Source organism: Dendrobates tinctorius, unplaced genomic scaffold (genome assembly GCF_039654945.1).
Source record: "Dendrobates tinctorius isolate UK_male_01 unplaced genomic scaffold, ASM3965494v1 ptg000245l, whole genome shotgun sequence".
NCBI classification, from domain to species: domain Eukaryota; kingdom Metazoa; phylum Chordata; class Amphibia; order Anura; family Dendrobatidae; genus Dendrobates; species Dendrobates tinctorius.
In genome coordinates this window covers 5,838,010-5,860,186 of record NW_027361912.1, presented here as the reverse complement: position 1 = coordinate 5,860,186, position 22,177 = coordinate 5,838,010, and the positions used below count along the sequence as shown (strand labels likewise).

At 45.0% G+C, this 22,177-nt stretch overlaps 1 protein-coding gene across 2 annotated transcripts in view; it reads right to left on the bottom strand.

Moving 5' to 3' along the window:
* The window catches only part of EBF2 (EBF transcription factor 2), a 149,147-nt gene that overhangs the window by 83,932 nt on the left and 43,038 nt on the right, over positions 1 to 22,177 (bottom strand). For both annotated transcript variants that reach the window (XM_073557143.1, XM_073557144.1), the window contains exons 3-6: positions 18,738 to 18,801; positions 18,444 to 18,499; positions 17,952 to 18,025; positions 2,201 to 2,269 (exon numbers count right to left, since the gene is read on the bottom strand). In XM_073557143.1, coding sequence (XP_073413244.1) covers positions 2,201 to 2,269; positions 17,952 to 18,025; positions 18,444 to 18,499; positions 18,738 to 18,801 — 263 coding nt within the window. The remainder of the gene's footprint in view (positions 1 to 2,200; positions 2,270 to 17,951; positions 18,026 to 18,443; positions 18,500 to 18,737; positions 18,802 to 22,177) is intronic.

Below are 22,177 nucleotides of genomic sequence, written 5' to 3'. Positions count from 1 at the left end.
TCGGACGTGTCAAATTAGAAGGGGGTATTCTCATCTCATACATTTATGCCATATCTTCCGACACCTAACTGAAGTACCGATCCCCATCTTATGCTGCCATTAATGTGGAGGTGGCCGAGCATGAGTGGCCACTTCTGCACCCACAGGGTTGCAAGACAAGGTTTTATTCAGCCATATTTTTCACAAGATTGGAGTACTTCTTTTACCCAGAAGAAGAGGACAAGCAGATATATGAAGTTAAATATGAGTGCAGGATCAGACTACACAGAGTTTGTTTGTAGTCTGTTACCAAGGAGACACATCGGTCTGCATAGGAGCTGTAGGCACCAAATGTAGAGTTTGAATTTAATTAACAAGTATTGAAAAGTTGCTTTATTTTTTATGTATTGGAAAAAAAAAGATATATGAAGCGGGGCATAGATATGTGAATCGGGGCATAGATATGTGAAGCGGAGCATAGATATGTGAAGCGGGGCATAGATATGTGAAGCGGGGCATAGATATATGAAGCGGGGCATAGATATGTGAAGCGGGGCATAGATATATGAAGCGGGGCATAGATATGTGAAGCGGGGCATAGATATGTGAAGCGGGGCATAGATATGTGAAGCGGGGCATAGATATGTGAAGCGGGGCATAGATATGTGAAGCGGGGCATAGATATGTGAAGCGGAGCATAGATATGTGAAGCGGGGCATAGATATGTGAAGCGGGGCATAGATATGTGAAGCGGGGCATAGATATGTGAAGCGGAGCATAGATATGTGAAGCGGGGCATAGATATGTGAAGCGGGGCATAGATATGTGAAGCGGGGCATAGATATGTGAAGCGGGGCATAGATATGTGAAGCGGGGCATAGATATGTGAAGCGGAGCATAGATATGTGAAGCGGGGCATAGATATGTGAAGCGGGGCATAGATATGTGAAGCGGGGCATAGATATGTGAAGCGGGGCATAGATATGTGAATCGGGGCATAGATATGTGAAGCGGAGCATAGATATGTGAAGCGGGGCATAGATATGTGAAGCGGGGCATAGATATATGAAGCGGGGCATAGATATGTGAAGCGGGGCATAGATATGTGAAGCGGGGCATAGATATGTGAAGCGGGGCATAGATATGTGAAGCGGGGCATAGATATGTGAAGCGGGGCATAGATATGTGAAGCGGGGCATAGATATGTGAAGCGGAGCATAGATATGTGAAGCGGGGCATAGATATGTGAAGCGGGGCATAGATATGTGAAGCGGGGCATAGATATGTGAAGCGGAGCATAGATATGTGAAGCGGGGCATAGATATGTGAAGCGGGGCATAGATATGTGAAGCGGAGCATAGATATGTGAAGCGGGGCATAGATATGTGAAGCGGGGCATAGATATGTGAAGCGGGGCATAGATATGTGAAGCGGGGCATAGATATGTGAAGCGGGGCATAGATATGTGAAGCGGGGCATAGATATGTGAAGCGGGGCATAGATATGTGAAGCGGGGCATAGATATGTGAAGCGGGGCATAGATATGTGAAGCGGGGCATAGATATGTGAAGCGGGGCATAGATATGTGAAGCGGGGCATAGATATGTGAAGCGGAGCATAGATATGTGAAGCGGGGCATAGATATGTGAAGCGGGGCATAGATATGTGAAGCGGGGCGGGGCATAGATATGTGAAGCGGGGCGGGGCATAGATATGTGAAGCGGGGCATAGATATGTGAAGCGGGGCATAGATATGTGAAGCGGGGCATAGATATAAGGGCAGTGCCCACTTTACTCAATGCCCGCCAGCTCGGCTCCGGTGCCGGTTGTGTGGCGTGTTGCACCCCTGTGTGTAATGTGCTTACTCCATGCTGCTGTCCATATCCGCTGAAGCAATGGCTTTTGCAGATGAGAGCAGCAGATGGTCCTAGGAATGTACAGCGAGCCAAAGGTCTCACAGGACAGCAGAATATTTATCAAGGCCGAGAAGACACCCTACCACCAGGACAATGCAGCGCAGCATCCCTACAGTCAGAACCACAGACAAGACATGGCCCCAGCGGCCCCGGAGAGCAGATTGTAAGGACAAGCCGGCAGGCGGTATATAATACCCCCATACTGCCACCTCACCACAGTACGGCATCGTACAAGGATAGCTCTGATAGGAAGCAGTGACAACCAGGGACACCACCAGTCTGCCATGTCAGCCCAGATGTCCTACCTGTCAATGATCACGGGGTCAGATGGGGTCTCGTTCCGGTTACCGCAGCTTTTCTTTTCACAGCAACGACTGAAACATAGAAAGAAAGATGGATCAGATTGAGTCCGGCATACAGGGGCAAAAATACCACCCGATGGTGGCCGGACACACGGGGCAAACGATCACAGTCAGAGATAATTAGTATTATTATTATTACGCTTTGTTTATATAGTGCCAGCATATTTTGCAGGGCTTTACAGACATTATCATTACTGTCCCCATTGGTCTCACAATCTAAATTCCTTATCAGTATATCTATGGAGTGTGGGAGGAAACTGGAGAACCTAGATAGATAGATAGATAGATAGATAACTACGGGCAGCACGGTGGCTCAGTGGATAGCACTGCAGCGCTGGAGTCCTGGGTTCAAATCCCACCAAGGACAACATCTGCAAGGAGTTTGCATGTTCTCCTCGTGTTTGCGTGGGTTTCCTCCGGGCACTCCGGTTTTCTCCCACATTCCAAAGACATACTGATAGGGAATTTAGATTGTGAGCCCCATCAGGGACAGTGATGATAATGTGTGCAAACTGTAAAGCGCTGCGGAATATGTTAGCGCTATATAAAACAAAAAAATAAAGATAATAGATGCTGCCTTCATTTTTCGGATCATAGTATGAGGTTTGGTGTATACTTGGAAGGATTTTTTGCACCCTATGTGTCTTTTTTGTGCTGCTTTTTGATTTTAGTTTTTCTAGATAGAAAGATAAATAGAAAATAGATAATAGAAAGATAGATAATAGATAATAGATAGATATTAGATAGATAATAGATAGATAGAAAGATAGATGATAGATAGGTAGATAATAGATAAATAGATAGATCATAGATAGAAAGATAGATAGATAGATAGATAGATAGATAGATAGATAGATGATAGATAGATATGTGGCGCCCCTGAGGCTCAGTCACCACAGAGGTACTGCACCTTCTCCTAAGGTGTGGTGCCCCACCAACTAGGTAGGTTGGGAACTCCTTTCCACACTCCAACATCTGCATCCCACACACAGGATAGTTCAGTAGGTCCGCCTAGCAGCTTCAGGCTGGGGGTAGCAGAGCACCCTTCGTGGAACCCTGCTTCGTAACACAAGATGTGCTGGGAGGTGGGTGGAGTTAGTATAAAAGAGGGGGAAAGTGAAGAAGTGTAGGTCAGTCTGACAGAAGGTCTGTCTGGGGTGAGTCCCAGAGAAGTTCAGTTCTGAAGTTAGTTTGAGTTCAGTTTGAGTTTAGTTTAGAAAGAGTGCTGCAGCTGCCTCAGTGATCTGAGCCAGCTGGCACGGGAAAGAGAAGAGAAGGAGAAAGACGTAGAACTGCCACCTAAGATTCCATAAGAGAGAAGGAACAGCGCGGAACGAAGGAGTAGGAGAACAGAGAGGAGTTGTGGGTTGGAAGAGGAACCCTGCCTATAGGTTCTCAGCGCAAGGCCGGGGCCCGGTCCCCGAGGTTGTATGGACACTTATGGTTCTGCAGCAGACACCGGTGGAGTAGTTGGCTGTAAATGCACTACTCCCATCCAAGACTTGGGGCACAACAGCAACTGGATAGAGAGCCGGGACTTCTGAAAACGGAGTCCCCGATAGAGGCTACAGCTGTCTGTCATACAAGTAAGGTTCTAGGAACATCTGACAGGAGGAATTCCAGAGAACTACGGTACTGGAGTTCTTCACACTAAAAGGCGCAATAGAGGAGTCGTTCAGGAAAGGCACATGTTGGCGGAGTGTTGGAGAGGAGAACCCTGACTTACCCGGGAGGTTGATTGAGTCTCTACCCCGGAGGACTCGGCACGGAGGCAGGCACCAGTGGGTACCACGAACTGTGAGTAAAGCTTTGAAACTACAAGCCCTGGTGTCCTCCCTTCATTCGCCGTTAACACTTCCAGCACCGCTACATCTGGGTACCAGCATCTATACCATTCTGCGCCTCTCCTCATACATTGCGCCTACACTGCCCTGGGACTACAGCTCCACCTGTGTGGTGCTACACCATCTTTGCTGCACCCTACCATCAGTCCCAGCAGATCTGTATGCAGCGTTGGCCTAACACCATACTTGCCAAACACCACGGGTGGCGTCACGAACTATTCTACCATTAACTACATCACCGCCATGGATATTGGGCGCCCAGGGCCACGGACCGGGTCACTGCTGCTGTGACACCTTCCCTCTGACACCGGCCCGGTACCGAGTACCCCGCTGCCCTGGGTGTGAGGGCGACCCAGATAGATAATAGATAGATAGATAGATAATAGATAGATATAGATGATAGATAATAGATAAATAGACAGATCATAGATAGAAAGATAGATAATAAATAGATATAGACAATAGATAGATAGATAGATAGATAGATAGATAGATAGATAGATAGATAGATAGATAATACATAGACGGCCACGACTCAGTGCACACAGAGAGAAACATCTATGACATTACAGTCAACAAAAGTGGCAAAAAGCTGCACTTATGTAGAAGTTTAGGACTTCATATTCTTAGTGGCAGCATCAAGGGAGACTTTGTAGGAAGGTGAATACTAAACTTCCATGTGGGAAGAAGTGTAGCAGACTGCGTCATTACAGATATGGACCTGGCAAATATCGTCGCCTTTATAGTCACTCCTCAAACGCACCTGTCAGATCACAGCCAACTTCTTCTGTACATGAAATCTACAATGAAACCATCCACACTAAAACCTCAGCCGAGTGACCACTTCAACCGGCCTCCATGTTGTAAATGATCCAAGAAATCGGCAATAAAATATAAACAGGTTCCCAGCTGACCCGAAATACAGGAGATGCTCCACCACTTCTACAACTACGAGTACCAGTCTAGCCCAGAAGGAGCGAGTCAAGCAGCAACAGACCTCAATGATATATTCTACACCATGGCCAGATTGTCTGACCTTACAAAAGTCAACTACAAGAGACCAAAAGAAAAACAGATGAATGGTTGGTTTGACAGACAATGCAAAGCTGTACAAAAGACCCTGAGAACAGCCTCAAAAAAGAAACAGAGACACCAACCACCCAGGTCTGAGGGATGCCTATGACACCATACAAAGGCAGTATAAAACAATCCTTAGGAGGAAGAAGCAGAGTTACATCTGTACCAAACTTAGCCAACTCAAAGACGCCCTCTAAGATAACCAGTGGCATAACTACAAAGTTATGGGTCTTGATGCAAACTTTTAAATGGGGCCCCCCATGCCAAAATACACACACATCTCCACTCCGTACACCTCGTGCACACACAGCTCCGCTCCGTACACCTCATACACATGCGGCTCTGCTCCGTACACCTTGCACACACACGGCTCCGCTCCATACACCTCATACACACACGCTCCACTCCGTCCAAAATTGTACACACACAGCACTGCTACATCCACACTGTAAACCCCTCCTGACCCCACACAGAAACTTTACCTCATCCAGCACCATGACAACCAGCACAGCAGAAAGCATGAAGGAGGAACAGCATCCAATCCGGTGTGAAAAAAATCAATTCATTTATTCTGCCATCAGTACATCAGTACAACGTTTCGACCATAACATGGTCTTTTTCAAGAAAAAGACCATGTTATGGTCGAAACGTTGTACTGATGGCAGAATAAATGAATTGATTTTTTCACCCGGATTGGATGCTGTTCCTCCTTCAAGCTTTTTGTGAGTTATGGTTCCTGCTGGGTCCCGGGACTTTGGAATGTGCATCCTATTAACTAATCTGAGTGCTGTTGGGTGTATCTAATTGTTTAACCAGCACAGCAGAGTCCTGCAGACACGGAGGCCCCTGATCATGTGACCCCTGACTCCTCCCCTCCTGTGACCTCATCACAGGTCCTGTGCACATTGGAGAAAACAGCCTAGCGACGGGCTGCTGTCAGTGCGGTGGGTCTCTGTGGGAGGGTGAGGATGGGGTGCATGGGGGGCGTGGCGGCTCAGTGCAGTGCGGGACGCGGGTGGGGGGTCAAAAATGAGACTGTCCCACGAGAATCGGGATGATTGGGAGATATGCCTGCCGGGCCCCTGACTCCCCCCAGGCCCGGTCGCAGTGGCGACTCCTGCGACCGTGGTAGTTACGCCTCTGAAGATAACTATGGAACCACATAGGCACAAAAAGCAAGAAAAATAGCATCCATATCCAAAACGGCAACATCTGACTTCAGTACTTCAGAGACCTCTATAAAGACATCGCGAAGGAAGGACTAAGCCAAAAACAGAAAAAAAACACAAAACTAAAGGCAATGAAGGAAAAAGTAAAAAATTTTCAAAACCCTCTGGCTACACCAATCACATTATAGGAAGTTACAGAGAGGATCTCATCCATAAGGTGTAGAAAAGCCAGTGGCCCGCATGGAATCCCACCAGAAATGCTGAAGTACAGCCCACCAGAAATACAGACAGCAATGGTTAAACTGATTAATATTGTGCTGAGTGCCGGCTACTTCCCTCGTACCTGGAACCAAGGCCTCATCACATCTATCCACAAGATTGAGGGCAGGTATGACCCTGTCAACTACAGAGGCATATGTGTCAGCAGTAACCTGGGGAAACAGTTCAACAGCATCCTGAACAAGAGGATCCTGAGTTTCCTTAACGAGCACAACGTCCTCAGCAAGAGCCAAGCAGGTTTCAAGACAAACCACTGTACTATGGACCACATCTATACCCTGCACAGCCTCTTTCAGAGCCACGTCCACAACAAAAAGTGCGGGAGGATATATGCCTGCTTTCTGGACTTTAAGGCTGAGTTCACACGTGGCGTTTTTTTCGCATTTCCGCGGCCGTTTTAACCGCGCGATTTTGCCGCGAAAACACGAAAAATAAGCATCCCATGCATTCCTATGGGATTCCGCAATGCTGTGCTAATGCTGCGGTTTTTACCGCGGCGGAATCGCTTCGCGGTAAAAAACGCAGCATGCTCATTAATTTCGCGGAATCGCGGCGATCCCGCACCCATAGGAATGCATTGTTCTGCTTACTTTCCGCATGTGGCTGTGCACACCATGCGAAAAGTAAGCAGAACATTTGCGGATGGTACCCACGGTCCGGAGGAGAGGAGACTGTCCTCCGGGCTTTTGGTACCATATCCCTGTAAAAAATAGAATTTAAAATTAAAAATATTGTTATTCTCACCTTCCGACGTCCCGCGCAGCCTTCCCGCCTCTCTCCACGCTCCAGGTCCCAGTAAGCCTTTGCGAGCGATGGCGTCCGTTCTCGCGGGATCGCGAAGTCTCGCGGTCATTCGCCCGACGTCACAATCCCACGAGAACAGACGTCATCGCGGTAATTGTCGCAAAGGATTACTGGGACCGGGAGTGTGGAGAGAGGCGGGAAGGCTGTGCGGGACGTCGGAAGGTGAGAATAACAATATTTTTTTTTTTTATTATTATTTTTTTTTACATTCTTTTACTATTGATGCCGCATAGGCAGCCTCAATAGTAAAAAGTTGGTCACACTCGTCAAACACTATATTTGATGAGTGTGACCAACCTGTCAATCAGTTCTTCAAGCGATGCTACAGATCGCTTGGAAAACGCTAGCAGTTCTGCAAGCTAATTACGCTTGCAAAATGCTAGTTTTTCCGACGGAAAATCGCGGGAATTTAAAATGCGATTTTCCTGCGGAATGGAATTCCAGAATTCTCGCGGTAATTTCCGCGAGAGTTCCGCTACGTGTGAACCCAGCCTTAAAAGGCCTTTGACTCAGTATGGCACCCGGGCCTATTTCTGAAACTGATTGAGAATGGAATAGGAGGAAAGACCTATAATGTCATCAAAAGCTCCAACATCGAGAACTACTGCAATGTTGTACTCTTACAGGAACAGACAAATACACCTACCTGGGCCTGTAAATTCACCAGTCAGGGAGCTTCAAACAAGCCATATAGACCCTGAAAGACAAGGCCTGTAAAATCTTCTATGCCATTTGAAGCCACCAATGAGGGTTTGGATAAAAATCTTCAATTCCATCATCACTCCCAATCCTCCTGTACAGCAGCTAAGTTGGGTGTCCTCACACATTCCCAGACTGGTCATGGTGGGATTCAAACCCAACAGAAATATTCCACCTGGAATTCTGTGAGCACCTTCTCTAGGTCCATCGAAGCACCACCAACAGTGGCTGAGCTGGGCAGATTCCCTCTACACCTAGCAACCCTCAAGATGGTTCTGTCATTCTGGGCTCACCTACATAGTAGCAATCCAAGTTCCCATCACCATAAAGCCCTACTACATATAGGTGGTACCACAAACCAGGACTCCAGGAACAGCTCACCCAAACCCAACAGGACCAAACATCAATCAGAGCAGCCTGAAAAAAAAACAGAATCAGGAAGATGGTAAACAAGGACCAGGAGAGGTATATCAGTGACTGGAGGAACTACATCATCCAGAAACTGACCATGTACCAGAGTCTACAAAGAGAGCCCAGAGACCACCAGATCCAGAGTCGGTATAGACTCAGTGCCCACAGTCTGGCCATCGAGGTCGGCCGGTACAGACAGCTACAAGCCCAGGGAGGGCAGACTGTGCCCACACTATGACCTGGAGGATGAGACCCACCTCCTGCTACACTGCACCAAATACTCAGCAGTGAGGGACAATCACTTCAGGAAGCTCTGCAATCTCTTCCTGGCTGTTAAGTCCATGGAAGAGGAAGAGAAAATGCTTATCCTGCTGGGTGAAGAAGAGCGCGTGGGGGAGAGCAGCGCAGTATCTATGCTCAGGGGAGACACCAGCGCAGCGCGTGGGTGAGAGAGCAGCGCAGAATGTAAGTGCAGGGGAGAGAGAACCGCAGCACATGAGCGAAGGGGAGAGCGCAGCACAGTCCATGAGGGTAGGGGAGAGAGCAGCGCAGTATGTGAGTGCGAGAGAGAGAGCAGTGCAGTACGTGAGCATGGGGGAGAGAGCAGCACAGTATGTGAGTGCGGGAGAAAGAGCAGCGCAGTATGTGAGTGCGGGAGAGAGAGCAGCGCAGTATGTGAGTGCGGGAGAGAGAGCAGCGCAGTATGTGAGTGCGGGAGAGAGAGCAGCGCAGTATGTGAGTGCGGGAGAGAGAGCAGCGCAGTATGTGAGTGCGGGAGAGAGAGCAGCGCAGTATGTGAGTGCGGGAGAGAGAGCAGCGCAGTATGTGAGTGCGGGAGAGAGAGCAGCGCAGTATGTGAGCGCGGGAGCGAGAGTAGCGCAGTACGTGAGCACATGCCATGGACTGCAAGAAAGAGAGATGTGATATGCCACGGACTTCCATAGCCCCCACCCTAGATTCCCCCACTACAGTCCCTCCCAACATCCCCACAGTCCCGATCCCTACTGGACACTTGCTTTGGCAAAACTAATGTTTATTTGGTCCTGTCAATAAAGCGTCTTTGAATTTGGATAATAGATAGAAGGTAGATAGATAGAGATATACCGTAGATAATAGATAGATAGATAGATAATAGATAGGTAGATATAATGACGTGTGAAATGATTGGGGCTTTATCTCTGTATTATTGAGGCTTTATCTCTATATTATTGAGGCATTATCTGTATATTATTGAGGCATTATCTGTATATTATTGGGGCTTTATATCTATATTATTGGGGCATTATCTCTATATTATTGAGGCATTATCTGTATATTATTGGGCCATTATCTCTATATTATTGAGGCTTTATCTCTATATTATTGAGGCATTATCTGTATATTATTGGGGCTTTATATCTATATTATTGGGGCTTTATCTCTATATTATTGAGGCTTTATCTCTATATTATTGAGGCATTATCTGTATATTATTGGGGCATTATCTCTGTATTATTGAGGCATTATCTGTATATTATTGGGGCTTTATATCTATATTATTGGGGCTTTATCTCTATATTATTGGGGCATTATCTCTATATTATTGAGGCATTATCTGTATATTATTGGGCCATTATCTCTATATTATTGAGGCTTTATCTCTATATTATTGAGGCATTATCTGTATATTATTGGGGCTTTATATCTATATTATTGGGGCTTTATCTCTATATTATTGGGGCATTATCTCTATATTATTGGGGCTTTATATCTATATTATTGGGGCTTTATATCTATATTATTGAGGCATTATCTCTATATTATTGGGGCTTTATATCTATATTATTGGGGCTTTATATCTATATTATTGAGGCTTTATCTCTATATTATTGGGGCTTTATATCTATATTATTGAGGCTTTATCTCTATATTATTGGGTCTTTATGTCCGTAATATTGGAGCTTTATCTCTATATTATTGGGGCTTTATCTCTATATTATTGGGGCTTTATCTCTATATTATTGGGGCTTAATCTCTATATTATTGAGGCATTATCTCTATATTATTGGGGCTTTATATCTATATTATTGAGGCTTTATCTCTATATTATTGGGTCTTTATGTCCGTAATATTGGAGCTTTATCTCTATATTATTGAGGCTTTATCTCTATATTATTGAGGCTTTATCTCTATATTATTGGGGCTTTATCTCTATATTATTGGGGCTTAATCTCTATATTATTGGGGCTTAATCTCTATATTATTGGGGCTTTATATCTATATTATTGGGGCTTTATATCTATATTATTGGGGCATTATCTCTATATTATTGGGGCTTTATATCTATATTATTGGGGCTTTATATCTATATTATTGAGGCTTTATCTCTATATTATTGGGTCTTTATGTCCGTAATATTGGAGCTTTATCTCTATATTATTGGGGCTTTATCTCTATATTATTGGGGCTTTATCTCTATATTATTGGGGCTTAATCTCTATATTATTGGGGCTTTATCTCTGTGTTATTGGGGCTTTATATCTATATTATTGGGGCTTTATCTCTATATTATTGGGGCATTATGTCCGTAATATTGGAGCTTTATCTCTATATTATTGAGGCTTTATCTCTATATTATTGGGGCATTATATCTATATTATTGGGGCTTTATATCTATATTATTGGGGCATTATCTCTATATTATTGAGGCATTATCTCTATATTATTGAGGCATTATCTCTATATTATTGGGTCTTTATATCTATATTATTGAGGCTTTATCTCTATATTATTGAGGCTTTATCTCTATATTATTGGGGCTTAATCTCTATATTATTGGGGCTTTATATCTATATTATTGGGGCTTTATCTCTATATTATTGAGGCTTTATCTCTATATTATTGAGGCTTAATCTCTATATTATTGGAGCTTTATCTCTATATTATTGGGGCTTAATCTCTATATTATTGGGGCTTTATATCTATATTATTGGGGCTTTATCTCTATATTATTGAGGCTTTATCTCTATATTATTGGGGCTTTATATCTATATTATTGGAGCTTTATCTCTATATTATTGAGGCTTAATCTCTATATTATTGGGGCTTAATCTCTATATTATTGGGGCTTTATCTCTATATTATTGGAGCTTTATCTCTATATTATTGGGGCTTTATCTCTATATTATTGGAGCTTTATCTCTATATTATTGGGGCTTAATCTCTATATTATTGAGGCTTAATCTCTATATTATTGGGGCTTAATCTCTATATTATTGAGGCTTTATCTCTATATTATTGGGTCTTTATGTCCGTAATATTGGAGCTTTATCTCTATATTATTGAGGCTTTATCTCTATATTATTGGGGCTTTATCTCTGTATTGTTGGGGCTTTATCTCTATATTATTGGGGCTTTATCTCTGTATTGTTGGGGCTTTATATCTATATTATTGGGGCTTTAGCTCTGTATTGTTGGGGGTTTATGTCTGTATTTCAGGACGTGCTATTACTACAACCCTCATCATATAACCCTATAATAACGGCACATGTGGCTTCCCAGTCATGGGGGCGACTATAACTTCCATCATAGTTTACTGGTATGATCCTACAATGGCCGCCATGCACGGCCCAAACTTGTGGTAATGCATGAAGAATGTACTGACATAGCAGAGCTGAGCCGTAGACACACACGTCTCTGCACACACACATTGCTCCGCACACACACTCGCCATCAGCCTTTGTGTTACATTCTGCTCCCGCTGATTGCATAACAAAAGTGTATAAATTCCCACCATCTGTCTGGGTAGGACGTGGTGACCAGGAGCCGTGCGCCCGGCCCAGCGCGGAGCCCCAGCTGTGAGCATTGCAGGTTGTCAATGTCTCTCTTATTAAGCAGCTGTGGGGTTGATGTCGCCCCCATCAGTCTGCTGCGCCATTGTAGTGGACGGTGGGCAGCAATGCTCCATAGGGTCTACCAACACTTCTGCATCTCTACATTCATTTCTAATAACAGGTTTTGCCATATACATTTTTGGGGGCTGAATGCGAAATCTAACGGGGTCAAATGTTACCTCTGCAAGCTACTTGGATGGAATGCCAAAATCTGGCAGCATGAAAAGGGTTAATGACTCTGCTCTCCACCTGTGGTCTCCGGCGTCAGGACCTCTTTATAACTTTTGTATTTTTTTTTTACGATTTTCCGATGAAAAAGGTGACAATTCTCGGGTCGGTGATGAGACGCGAGTCACTAATTGGGTGCAGTAACTAATTAGCCTTTTGTTCCCGGACTGAATCAGTAAGGAGCCGGGACTGAACAAGATGGCGGTACGGTGTATAATTAGAGAGCTTATTAAGTTGGCGGCATCCGTCCTAAGAGGAACCAGGTAAATGATGTCCTATCTAGGAGCAGATGGAGAGGTGACCTCTCTCGTAATGACTCCTAATATTAGAGATCCTACAGATATATATGGTCGAGTCTGGGAGGCCTCGTATCGAGAAATTCTGCCTTCTGACTGATGGATCATCCTTAGTCTGGGAATGAAAGGGTTACTGAATCCCAATTTGCCTGATTGTGGTAATTTAGTTCACTCAGAAGTCTAAATTATAGGAAAAATTAGAATTCAAAGCTAAAGTGTCGGAGTGAGATAAACAGGTAGCGTCCTGGGAAATGCAGAACATATGGCCGTCCTGAGGAGGAGAAGCTTTCATCTGTTCCGTTCTTCCTCCACTTTCGCATTGCAGAATGGTAAATGAGTGTGAGTAGACCTCGCTGATTGCCTACAGGACACCCAAGCGGGGGCCATAAGGGACTTACACATGATTTATCTATATATGGAGGGTCTCCCAAACCTTGTGGAGATGATTTTTTTGAGGCCGCGTTAATATTTGATGAGAATGTAACCCGTTAAGGCCTCTTTCACACATCAGTTTTTCGCCGTCAGGCGCGATCCGGCTTTTTTTTGTAAAACTGGATCCGGCAAAATGCAATGCCGGATCCAGTTTTTCCCCATTGACTTGCATTAGCGCCGGATCGTGCCGGATGGCATTGCATTTCATCCGTTTTTTGCCGGATCCGGCTACTTGTCTCATTCCGGCTTCTGGAAAAAACGGCTACTGTAACGTTTTTTGTATCTGGCGAAAAAGCCGGAAGCGCCGGATCCGACGCTTCCGGCTTTTTGCCATAATGAAAGTCTATGGGCGCCGGAATGCGCCGGATGCAGAAAAAGACGGATCCAGCCACCGGATCCGTTTTTTTAAGTCTGCGCATGCTCAGATCCAATTGGCCAGCCCCCAGGAAACAGATATAACCTGCTAGACGGATCCGGAATAAAAACGGATCCGTTTCTACAGTTCTCCAAAATTTATGCCGGATTCGTTTTTTCTAAAAATAGCCGGATCCTGCCTGACGGCAAAAAACTGATGTGTGAAAGTAGCCTAAGCTTTAGAATCCGGTGATTTACTTGTGTAGTTGTCATTTCCTAATCCATCACTGAGGTTAGAAGGGGACGGTGGTATACCGGGTGGTCAACGCACAAAATGGGTCAACTAGTGAGCATGGCTTAATAGCCTGGCAATTATACTAAGAGAATCAAGAACTTAAAGAGGTTGTCCAATGTAGAAGACATTATCACCTGTCCACGAGATAGAGCGGTGGGGGTCCTAGCAGTCAGAAAGGGGCACTTCTATCCCTATTAGAATGGAGTGTGCCATTCCTTCTCCAAGGGAAAGTTATGGACTGCAATCGGCTTTTCCTCCATAAAAAATGAATGAAGTGGGGGTCAAGCATGTGTACTGCCGCTCCATTCTAACAAGGGAGAAAAGTCCTTCTTGCAATAGATGGGGTCCCAGCAGTCAGAGACCCACCAATCTGTAGGTTATCACTTATCCTGGATGGGGAACATATATACCAGGAAGGGGCCCATGATGGGATATTAGTAGAGGATGGGGGACATAACTACATAATGGGGGAGAAGGGAAATATGTATGTCGTTATAGGATTTAAAAAGCTACAAGAGCTCATACATCTGACCAACTTGAGTCAGGGATGGGCGAATTCATATTTTGCACTATGGCCCATCAGATTCTAGTTACGCTACTCAATGATAGAATCATCATTAGTAATTTCTAACTTTTTCATAGTAGATCTCTTGCTATTTTTTTCCCCTGGAGAGGGATTTTTCAATCTATGAAGATATTGTGGTGACACAAGAAATCCAGTTATCTTTTGCACTACACTCCTACATAAAGCAGAATCAGGGACAATATTGAATTTAAAGAGTGGTCTGAGGAATAATGGTGATAACGGTTCAGGAGTCAATTTATGAAATGTGATAGGCCTGATTAAAAAGAAGTGTTTTAGGGCGCACTTAAATTGAGGATGTTAAAAATTCATCTGAAAGGGTAGCACATGCCAGAGATCTGGTGCAGTAGGAGAAAAGTCTTAAAGGCGGAAGTGGGAGTTTTAGATTATGGAGGAAGTTAGACTTGGTAGAGCATGGGTAGCTTGGTAGACAGAGAAGAGAGAGGAGATGTACTTGATGGATGTTTGTCTCTTTTCCTACTGTTCTATGTAAATATGTAGAATAATGCAGCACTATGAAGAGAAGTACACTGGCAGACAAAAATGAGGAGGAGGTGTAGGGTGGTGTAGCACTGTGTAGAGGATAGGTAAGGAGGGAGACAGTCATGAAGAAGGAGATGTAGGGTGGAACAGCACTTTGGAGATAAGAGGTACGGTGGTAGACAGAGATGATGAAGGAGATGTAGAATGTTGCAGCACTGTAGAGAGGACAGTTACGGTGTTGAATAGAGATAAGGAAGAGATGTAGGGCGGTGCAGAACTGTAGAGAAGACAGGTAGGGCAGTAGACACAGATGAGGGAGGAGACGTAGTGCAGCAATATGAATAGGACAGGTATGAGGATAGAGAGAGAGGAGGGAGGAGATGTAGGGAGGTGCAGCACTGTGGAGAAGACAGGTATGGCTGTAAAGGGTCAGGAGGGAGGAGATGTAGGGCGGTGCAGCACTGTGGCAAGGACAGGTATGGCAGTAGAGAGGAGGGAGGAGATGTAGAGCAGTACAGCACTGTGGAGAAGACAGATTCGGCGATAGAGAGAGGAGATGTAAAGCGGTGCAGCACTGTGAAGAGAACAGGTACAGCGGTGGGGAGAGGAAGGAGGAGATGTAGGGAGGTGCAGCACTATGGAGAGGACAGATATGGCACTAGAGAGAGAGAAGGGAGGAGATGTAGGGAGGTGCAGCACTATGGAGAGGACAGGTATGGCGGTAGAGAGAGAAGGGAGGAGATGTAGGGCGGTGCAGCACTGTGAAGAGGACAGATACAATGGTAGAGAGAGTGGAGGGAGGAGATGTAGGGCAGTGAAGCACTTTTGAGAGAAGAGGTACGGTGGTAGACAGTGATGATGAAGGAGATGTAGAATGGTGCAGTACTGTAGAGAGGACACTTAAGATGTTGCATGGAGATAAGGAGGAGAAGTAGGACGGTGCAGCACTATGGAGAGAACAAGTATAGCATTAAAGAGAGAGGAGAGAATAGATGTAGGGCGGTGCAGCACTGTAAAGAGGACAGGTACGGTGGTATGAATAGAGGAGGTAGGAGATGTAGGGTGATACAGTACTTTGGAAAGGACAAATATGGTGGTAGAGAGAGAGGAGGGAGAAGACGAAGGGTGGAGCAGCACTGTGTAGTAGACCGGAACGGCAGTAGAGAGAGAAGAGGGAGGAGATGTAGGGCGACGCAGCACTGTGGAGGGGACAATTATGATGGTAGAAAGAGAGAGGAGGGAGGAGATGTAGGGCGGTACTGCACTGTGGAGAGGATAGGTATGGCGGTAGAGAGAGAGAGGAGGGAGGCGATGTAGGGCGGTGCAGCACTGTGGAGAGGATAGGTATGGCGGTAGAGAGAGAGAGCAGGAAGGAGATGTAGGGCGGTGCAGCATTGTGGAGAGGATAAGTATGGCGGTAGAGAGAGAGAGGAGGGAGGAGATGTAGGGCGACACAGCACTGTGGAGGGGACAATTATGATGGTAGAGAGAGAGAGGAGGGAGGAGATGTAGGGCGGTACTGCACTGTGGAGAGGATAGGTATGGCGGTAGAGAGAGAGAGGAGGGAGGCGATGTAGGGCGGTGCAGCACTGTGGAGAGGATAGGTATGGCGGTAGAGAGAGAGAGCAGGAAGGCGATGTAGGGCGGTGCAGCACTGTGGAGAGGATAAGTATGGCGGTAGAGAGAGAGAGGAGGGAGGAGATGTAGGGCGGTACAGCACTGTGGATAGGATAGGTATGGCGGTAGAGAGAGAGAGAGGAGGAAGGAGATGTAGGGCAGTACCGCACTGTGGAGAGGATAGGTATGGCGGTAGAGAGAGAGAGGAGGGAGGAGATATAGGGCGGTGCAGCACTGTGGAGAGGATAGGTATGGCGGTAGAGAGAGAGGAGGGAGGAGATGTAGGGCAGTACCGCACTGTGGAGAGGATAGGTATGGCGGTAGAGAGAGAGAGGAGGGAGGAGATGTAGGGCAGTACCGCACTGTGGAGAGGATAGGTATGGCGGTAGAGAGAGAGAGGAGGGAGGAGATGTAGGGCGGTACAGCACTGTGGAGAGGATAGGTATGACGGTAGAGAGAGAGAGGAGGGAGGAGATGTAGGGCAGTACCGCACTGTGGAGAGGATAGGTATGGTGGTAGAGAGAGAGAGGAGGGAGGAGATGTAGGGCGGTGCAGCACTGTGGACAGGACAGATACGGCAGTAGACACAGAGGAGGGAGGAGATGCAGGGTGTTGCAGCACTGTGTAGAGGATAGGTATGGCGATAGAGAGAGAGAGCAGGGAGGAGATGCAGTACTGTGGGCAGGACAGATACGGCAGTAGACACAGAGGAGGGAGGAGATATAGGGCAGTGCAGCACTGTGGAGAGGATAGGTATGGCGATAGAGAGAGAGAGCAGGGAGGAGATGCTGGGTGTTGCAGCACTGCGGAGAGGATAGGTATGGCGGTAGAGAGAGAGGAGGGAGGAGATGCAGGGTGTTGCAGCACTGTGGAGAGGATAGGTATGGCGGTAGAGAGAGCAGGGAGGAGATGTAGGGTGGTGCAGTACTGTGTAGAGGATAGGTATGGCGGTAGAGAGAGAGAAGAGGGAGGAGATGCCGGGTGGTACAGTACTGTGGACAGGACAGATACGGCGGTAGACACAGAGGAGAGAGGAGATGCAGGGTGCTGCAGCACTGTGGATAGGTTAGGTGGTAGCCAGCGATCGGGGAGTAGATTTAAGGCAGAGGAACACTGTGGAAAACTTTTTGGATGAGAATGATATTTATATTGTATTTTATAGTAGACGGGCAACAAATGCTTTAAGGGAATGAAACTTCTGGTGAGGAACAATTCGACATGAAAAGATGCCACAGAGAGAATACTTCATACCTGCACATGACCTCATGAGTGAGCAGGACGCGGCACATCTCTGGATTCTTATTCTGCCCTTCATATGCTATGGGCTGCAGGAAACTGAGAGTTAGTATAGGGTTACACACCATCTCCTACCTTAGAGGGTAGTAAAGTCTATAATTGCCAAATCTCTTCTCTTTACCTTCCTTATACTATCCCATCTTAGCACAGAATTGTGCCCTTATGAGCACAAGAGAAAGAGGTGCCCGTTTATATAGTATTAAACCCTACTGAACAGTAAGTTGAAGCTTCTGGATCCCAAAACCAGATGAGTATCAGGGCCCCAAACCTACTAGGTGCCATGTATAATACTGGTGTCTTCTTATGTGGAAGACGAGACTTTGGGCCTCCTTTAGGCACCAGGACCCGGTAGTGATTGCTACCCTTGGACTCCATATTGCTCCATCCCTGCGGCACCCAAGACCAGATGATATATAGTCCAGGCTCACTGAGCTGAATGGAACCAACCTGTTTTGTCACTGAATCGATTAGTCTCACAAAAAGATCTTGTTCCGTTCGGACACCTTAAAAGACAAAGAAAGGAATGAGGAGCAGAAAACATACAAACCTGCAAAATACATAAAGTGTCGGTAGATGTATGACCGACTGTATGTACACTAGCAAACAAGGAAAGAACTAGGAAAACCAACACTAGAAAAGAAAATAGCAAACAATGTGAAACACACTGAGGCCTAAAGAATAACATTACCTTATTACAGATGTAGCAGAGCTAAGTTTAATGTTTAACCCTTCGGGACTCACCATTGCTATAGAGAAGTTGCAGCCGATAATGGGTGCCATTATTGGTTTTCTCAGTGCTCAGCTCCTTCAAAATAAGAGGGATATATGCAAATTATAGTATTCGGTATTTGTGCACATATATATATATATATATATATATATATATATATATATACAGTGCGGAAAATAGGCATTTGATACACTGCTGATTTTGCAAGTCTTCCCTCCTACAAAGAATGGAGAGGTCTGTATATTTTATCTTGGGTACACTTCACCTGTGAGAGACAGAATCTAAAAATAAAAAAATAGAAAATCACATTGTATGATTATTACACAATTAGTTTGCATGTTATTGCATGAAATAAGTATTTGATCCTATAGAAAAGCAGAAAAAATATTTGGTGCAGAAACCTTTGTTTGCAATTACAGAGGTCAGACATTTCCTGTAGTTCTTGACCAAGTTTGCCCACACTGCAGCAGGGATTTTGGCCCCCTCCTCCATACAGATCTTCTCCAGATCGTGCAGGTTTCAGGGCTGTTGCCAGGAAACATTGAGTTTCAGCTCCCTCCAAAGATTTTCTATTGAGTTCAGCTCTGGAGACTGTCTAGGCCACTGCAGGACCTTGAAATGCTTCTTACGGAGCTACTGCATAGTTTCCCTGTCTGTGTGTTTCGGATCATTGTCATGCTGGAAGACCCAGCCATGACCCATCTTCAATGCTCTTACTGAAGGAAGAATGTTGTTGGCCAAAATCTCACAATACATGACCCCATCCATCCTTTCTTCATTATGGTGCAGTTGTCCTGTCCACTTTGCAGAAAAGCACCCCAAAGTATGATGTTTCCCCCACCATGGTTCACGGTTGGGATGGTATTCTTGGGGCTGTACTCATCCTTATTCTTCCTCCAAACCTGGCGAGTGCATTTGATACCAATAAGTTCTATTTTGGTCTCATCTGACCACATGACATTCTCCCATGCCTCCTCTGGATCTTCCAGATGGTCATTGGCAAGCTTCCCTGCGGGATTTTATACCGTGACAGCGTAGTGTGCTACTAACGATAATGTTTGAGACTGTGGTTCCAGCTCTCTAAAGGTCATTGACCACGCCCTCCTGTGTAGTTCTGGGCTGATTCCTGACCTTTCTCAGAATCATCCTTACCCTATGAGGTGACATCTTGCATGGAGCCACAAACTAAGGAAGATTGACAGCCATCTTGTGTTTCATCCACTTTCTGATAATTGCGCTAACAGTTGTTGCCTTCTCACCAAGCTGCTTGTCCATTGTCCTGTAGCCCATCCCAGCCTTGTGCAGGTCTTTAATTTATGTCCCTGGTGTCCTTAGCCAGCTCTTTAGTCTTGGCCATGGTGGAAAGGTTGGAGTGTGATTGATTGTGTGTGTGGACAGGTGTCTTTTATACAGGTAACAAGTTCAAACAGATGCAATTAATACAGGTAATGAGTGCAGAGTAGGAAGCTTCTTAGAGAAAAACTAACATATTTGTGAGGGCCAGAATTCTTGCTGGTTGGTCGGTGATCAAATATTTATGTCATGCAATAAAATGCAATTTAATTATTTATTGCCTACGATAAAAAAAATTACAGACCTCTCTATTCTTTGTAGGTGGGAAACTTGCACAATTGCCAATGTATCAAATATTCATTTTCCTCACTGTATATATATATAGTATATATATATACAGTGGGGAAAAAAAGTATTTAGTCAGTCAGCAATAGTGCAAGTTCCACCACTTAAAAAGATGAGAGGCGTCTGTAATTTACATCATAGGTAGACCTCAACTATGGGAGACAAACTGAGAAAAAAAAATCCAGAAAATCACATTGTCTGTTTTTTTTTCATTTTATTTGCATATTATGGTGGAAAATAAGTATTTGGTCAGAAACAAACAATCAAGATTTCTGGCTCTCACAGACCTGTAACTTCTTCTTTAAGAGTCTCCTCTTTCCTCCACTCATTACCTGTAGTAATGGCACCTGTTTAAACTTGTTATCAGTATAAAAAGACACCTGTGCACACCCTCAAACAGTCTGACTCCAAACTCCACTATGGTGAAGACCAAAGAGCTGTCAAAGGACACAGAAACAAAATTGTAGCCCTGCACCAGGCTGGGAAGACTGAATCTGCAATAGCCAACCAGCTTGGAGTGAAGAAATCAACTGTGGGAGCAATAATTAGAAAATGGAAGACATACAAGACCACTGATAATCTCCCTCGATCTGGTGCTCCACGCAAAATCCCACCCCGTGGGGTCAGAATGATCACAAGAACGGTGAGCAAAAATCCCAGAACCACGCGGGGGGACCTAGTGAATGAACTGCAGAGAGCTGGGACCAATGTAACAAGGCCTACCATAAGTAACACACTACGCCACCATGGACTCAGATCCTGCAGTGCCAGACGTGTCCCACTGCTTAAGCCTGTACATGTCCGGGCCCGTCTGAAGTTTGCTAGAGAGCATTTGGATGATCCAGAGGAGTTTTGGGAGAATGTCCTATGGTCTGATGAAACCAAACTGGAACTGTTTGGTAGAAACACAACTTGTCGTGTTTGGAGGAAAAAGAATACTGAGTTGCATCCATCAAACACCATACCTACTGTAAAGCATGGTGGTGGAAACATCATGCTTTGGGTCTGTTTCTCTGCAAAGGGGCCAGGACGACTGATCCGGGTACATGAAAGAATGAATGGGGCCATGTATCGTGAGATTTTGAGTGAAAACCTCCTTCCATCAGCAAGGGCATTGAAGATGAAACGTGGCTGGGTCTTTCAACATGACAATGATCCAAAGCACACCGCCAGGGCAACGAAGGAGTGGCTTCGTAAGAAGCATTTCAAGGTCCTGGAGTGGCCCAGCCAGTCTCCAGATCTCAACCCTATAGAAAACCTTTGGAGGGAGTTGAAAGTCCGTGTTGCCAAGCGAAAAGCCAAAAACATCACTGATCTAGAGGAGATCTGCATGGAGGAATGGGCCAACATACCAACAACAGTGTGTGGCAACCTTGTGAAGACTTACAGAAAACGTTTGACCTCTGTCATTGCCAACAAAGGATATATCACAAAGTATTGAGATGAAATTTTGTTTCTGACCAAATACTTATTTTCCACCATAATATGCAAATAAAATGAAAAAAAAACAGACAATGTGATTTTCTGGATTTTTTTTTCTCAGTTTGTCTCCCATAGTTGAGGTCTACCTATGATGTAAATTACAGACGCCTCTCATCTTTTTAAGTGGTGGAACTTGCACTATTGCTGACTGACTAAATACTTTTTTTCCCCACTGTATATATATATATATATATATATATATATATATATATATATACTTATACAGGCAGGAATGGAAAAAAAATGCTGCAAAGTAAAAATGCTTTAAAAAACGCAATTGTTAAGTTTATTTTATCTATTAACAAAATGCAATGGAAACAAAAAAAATATT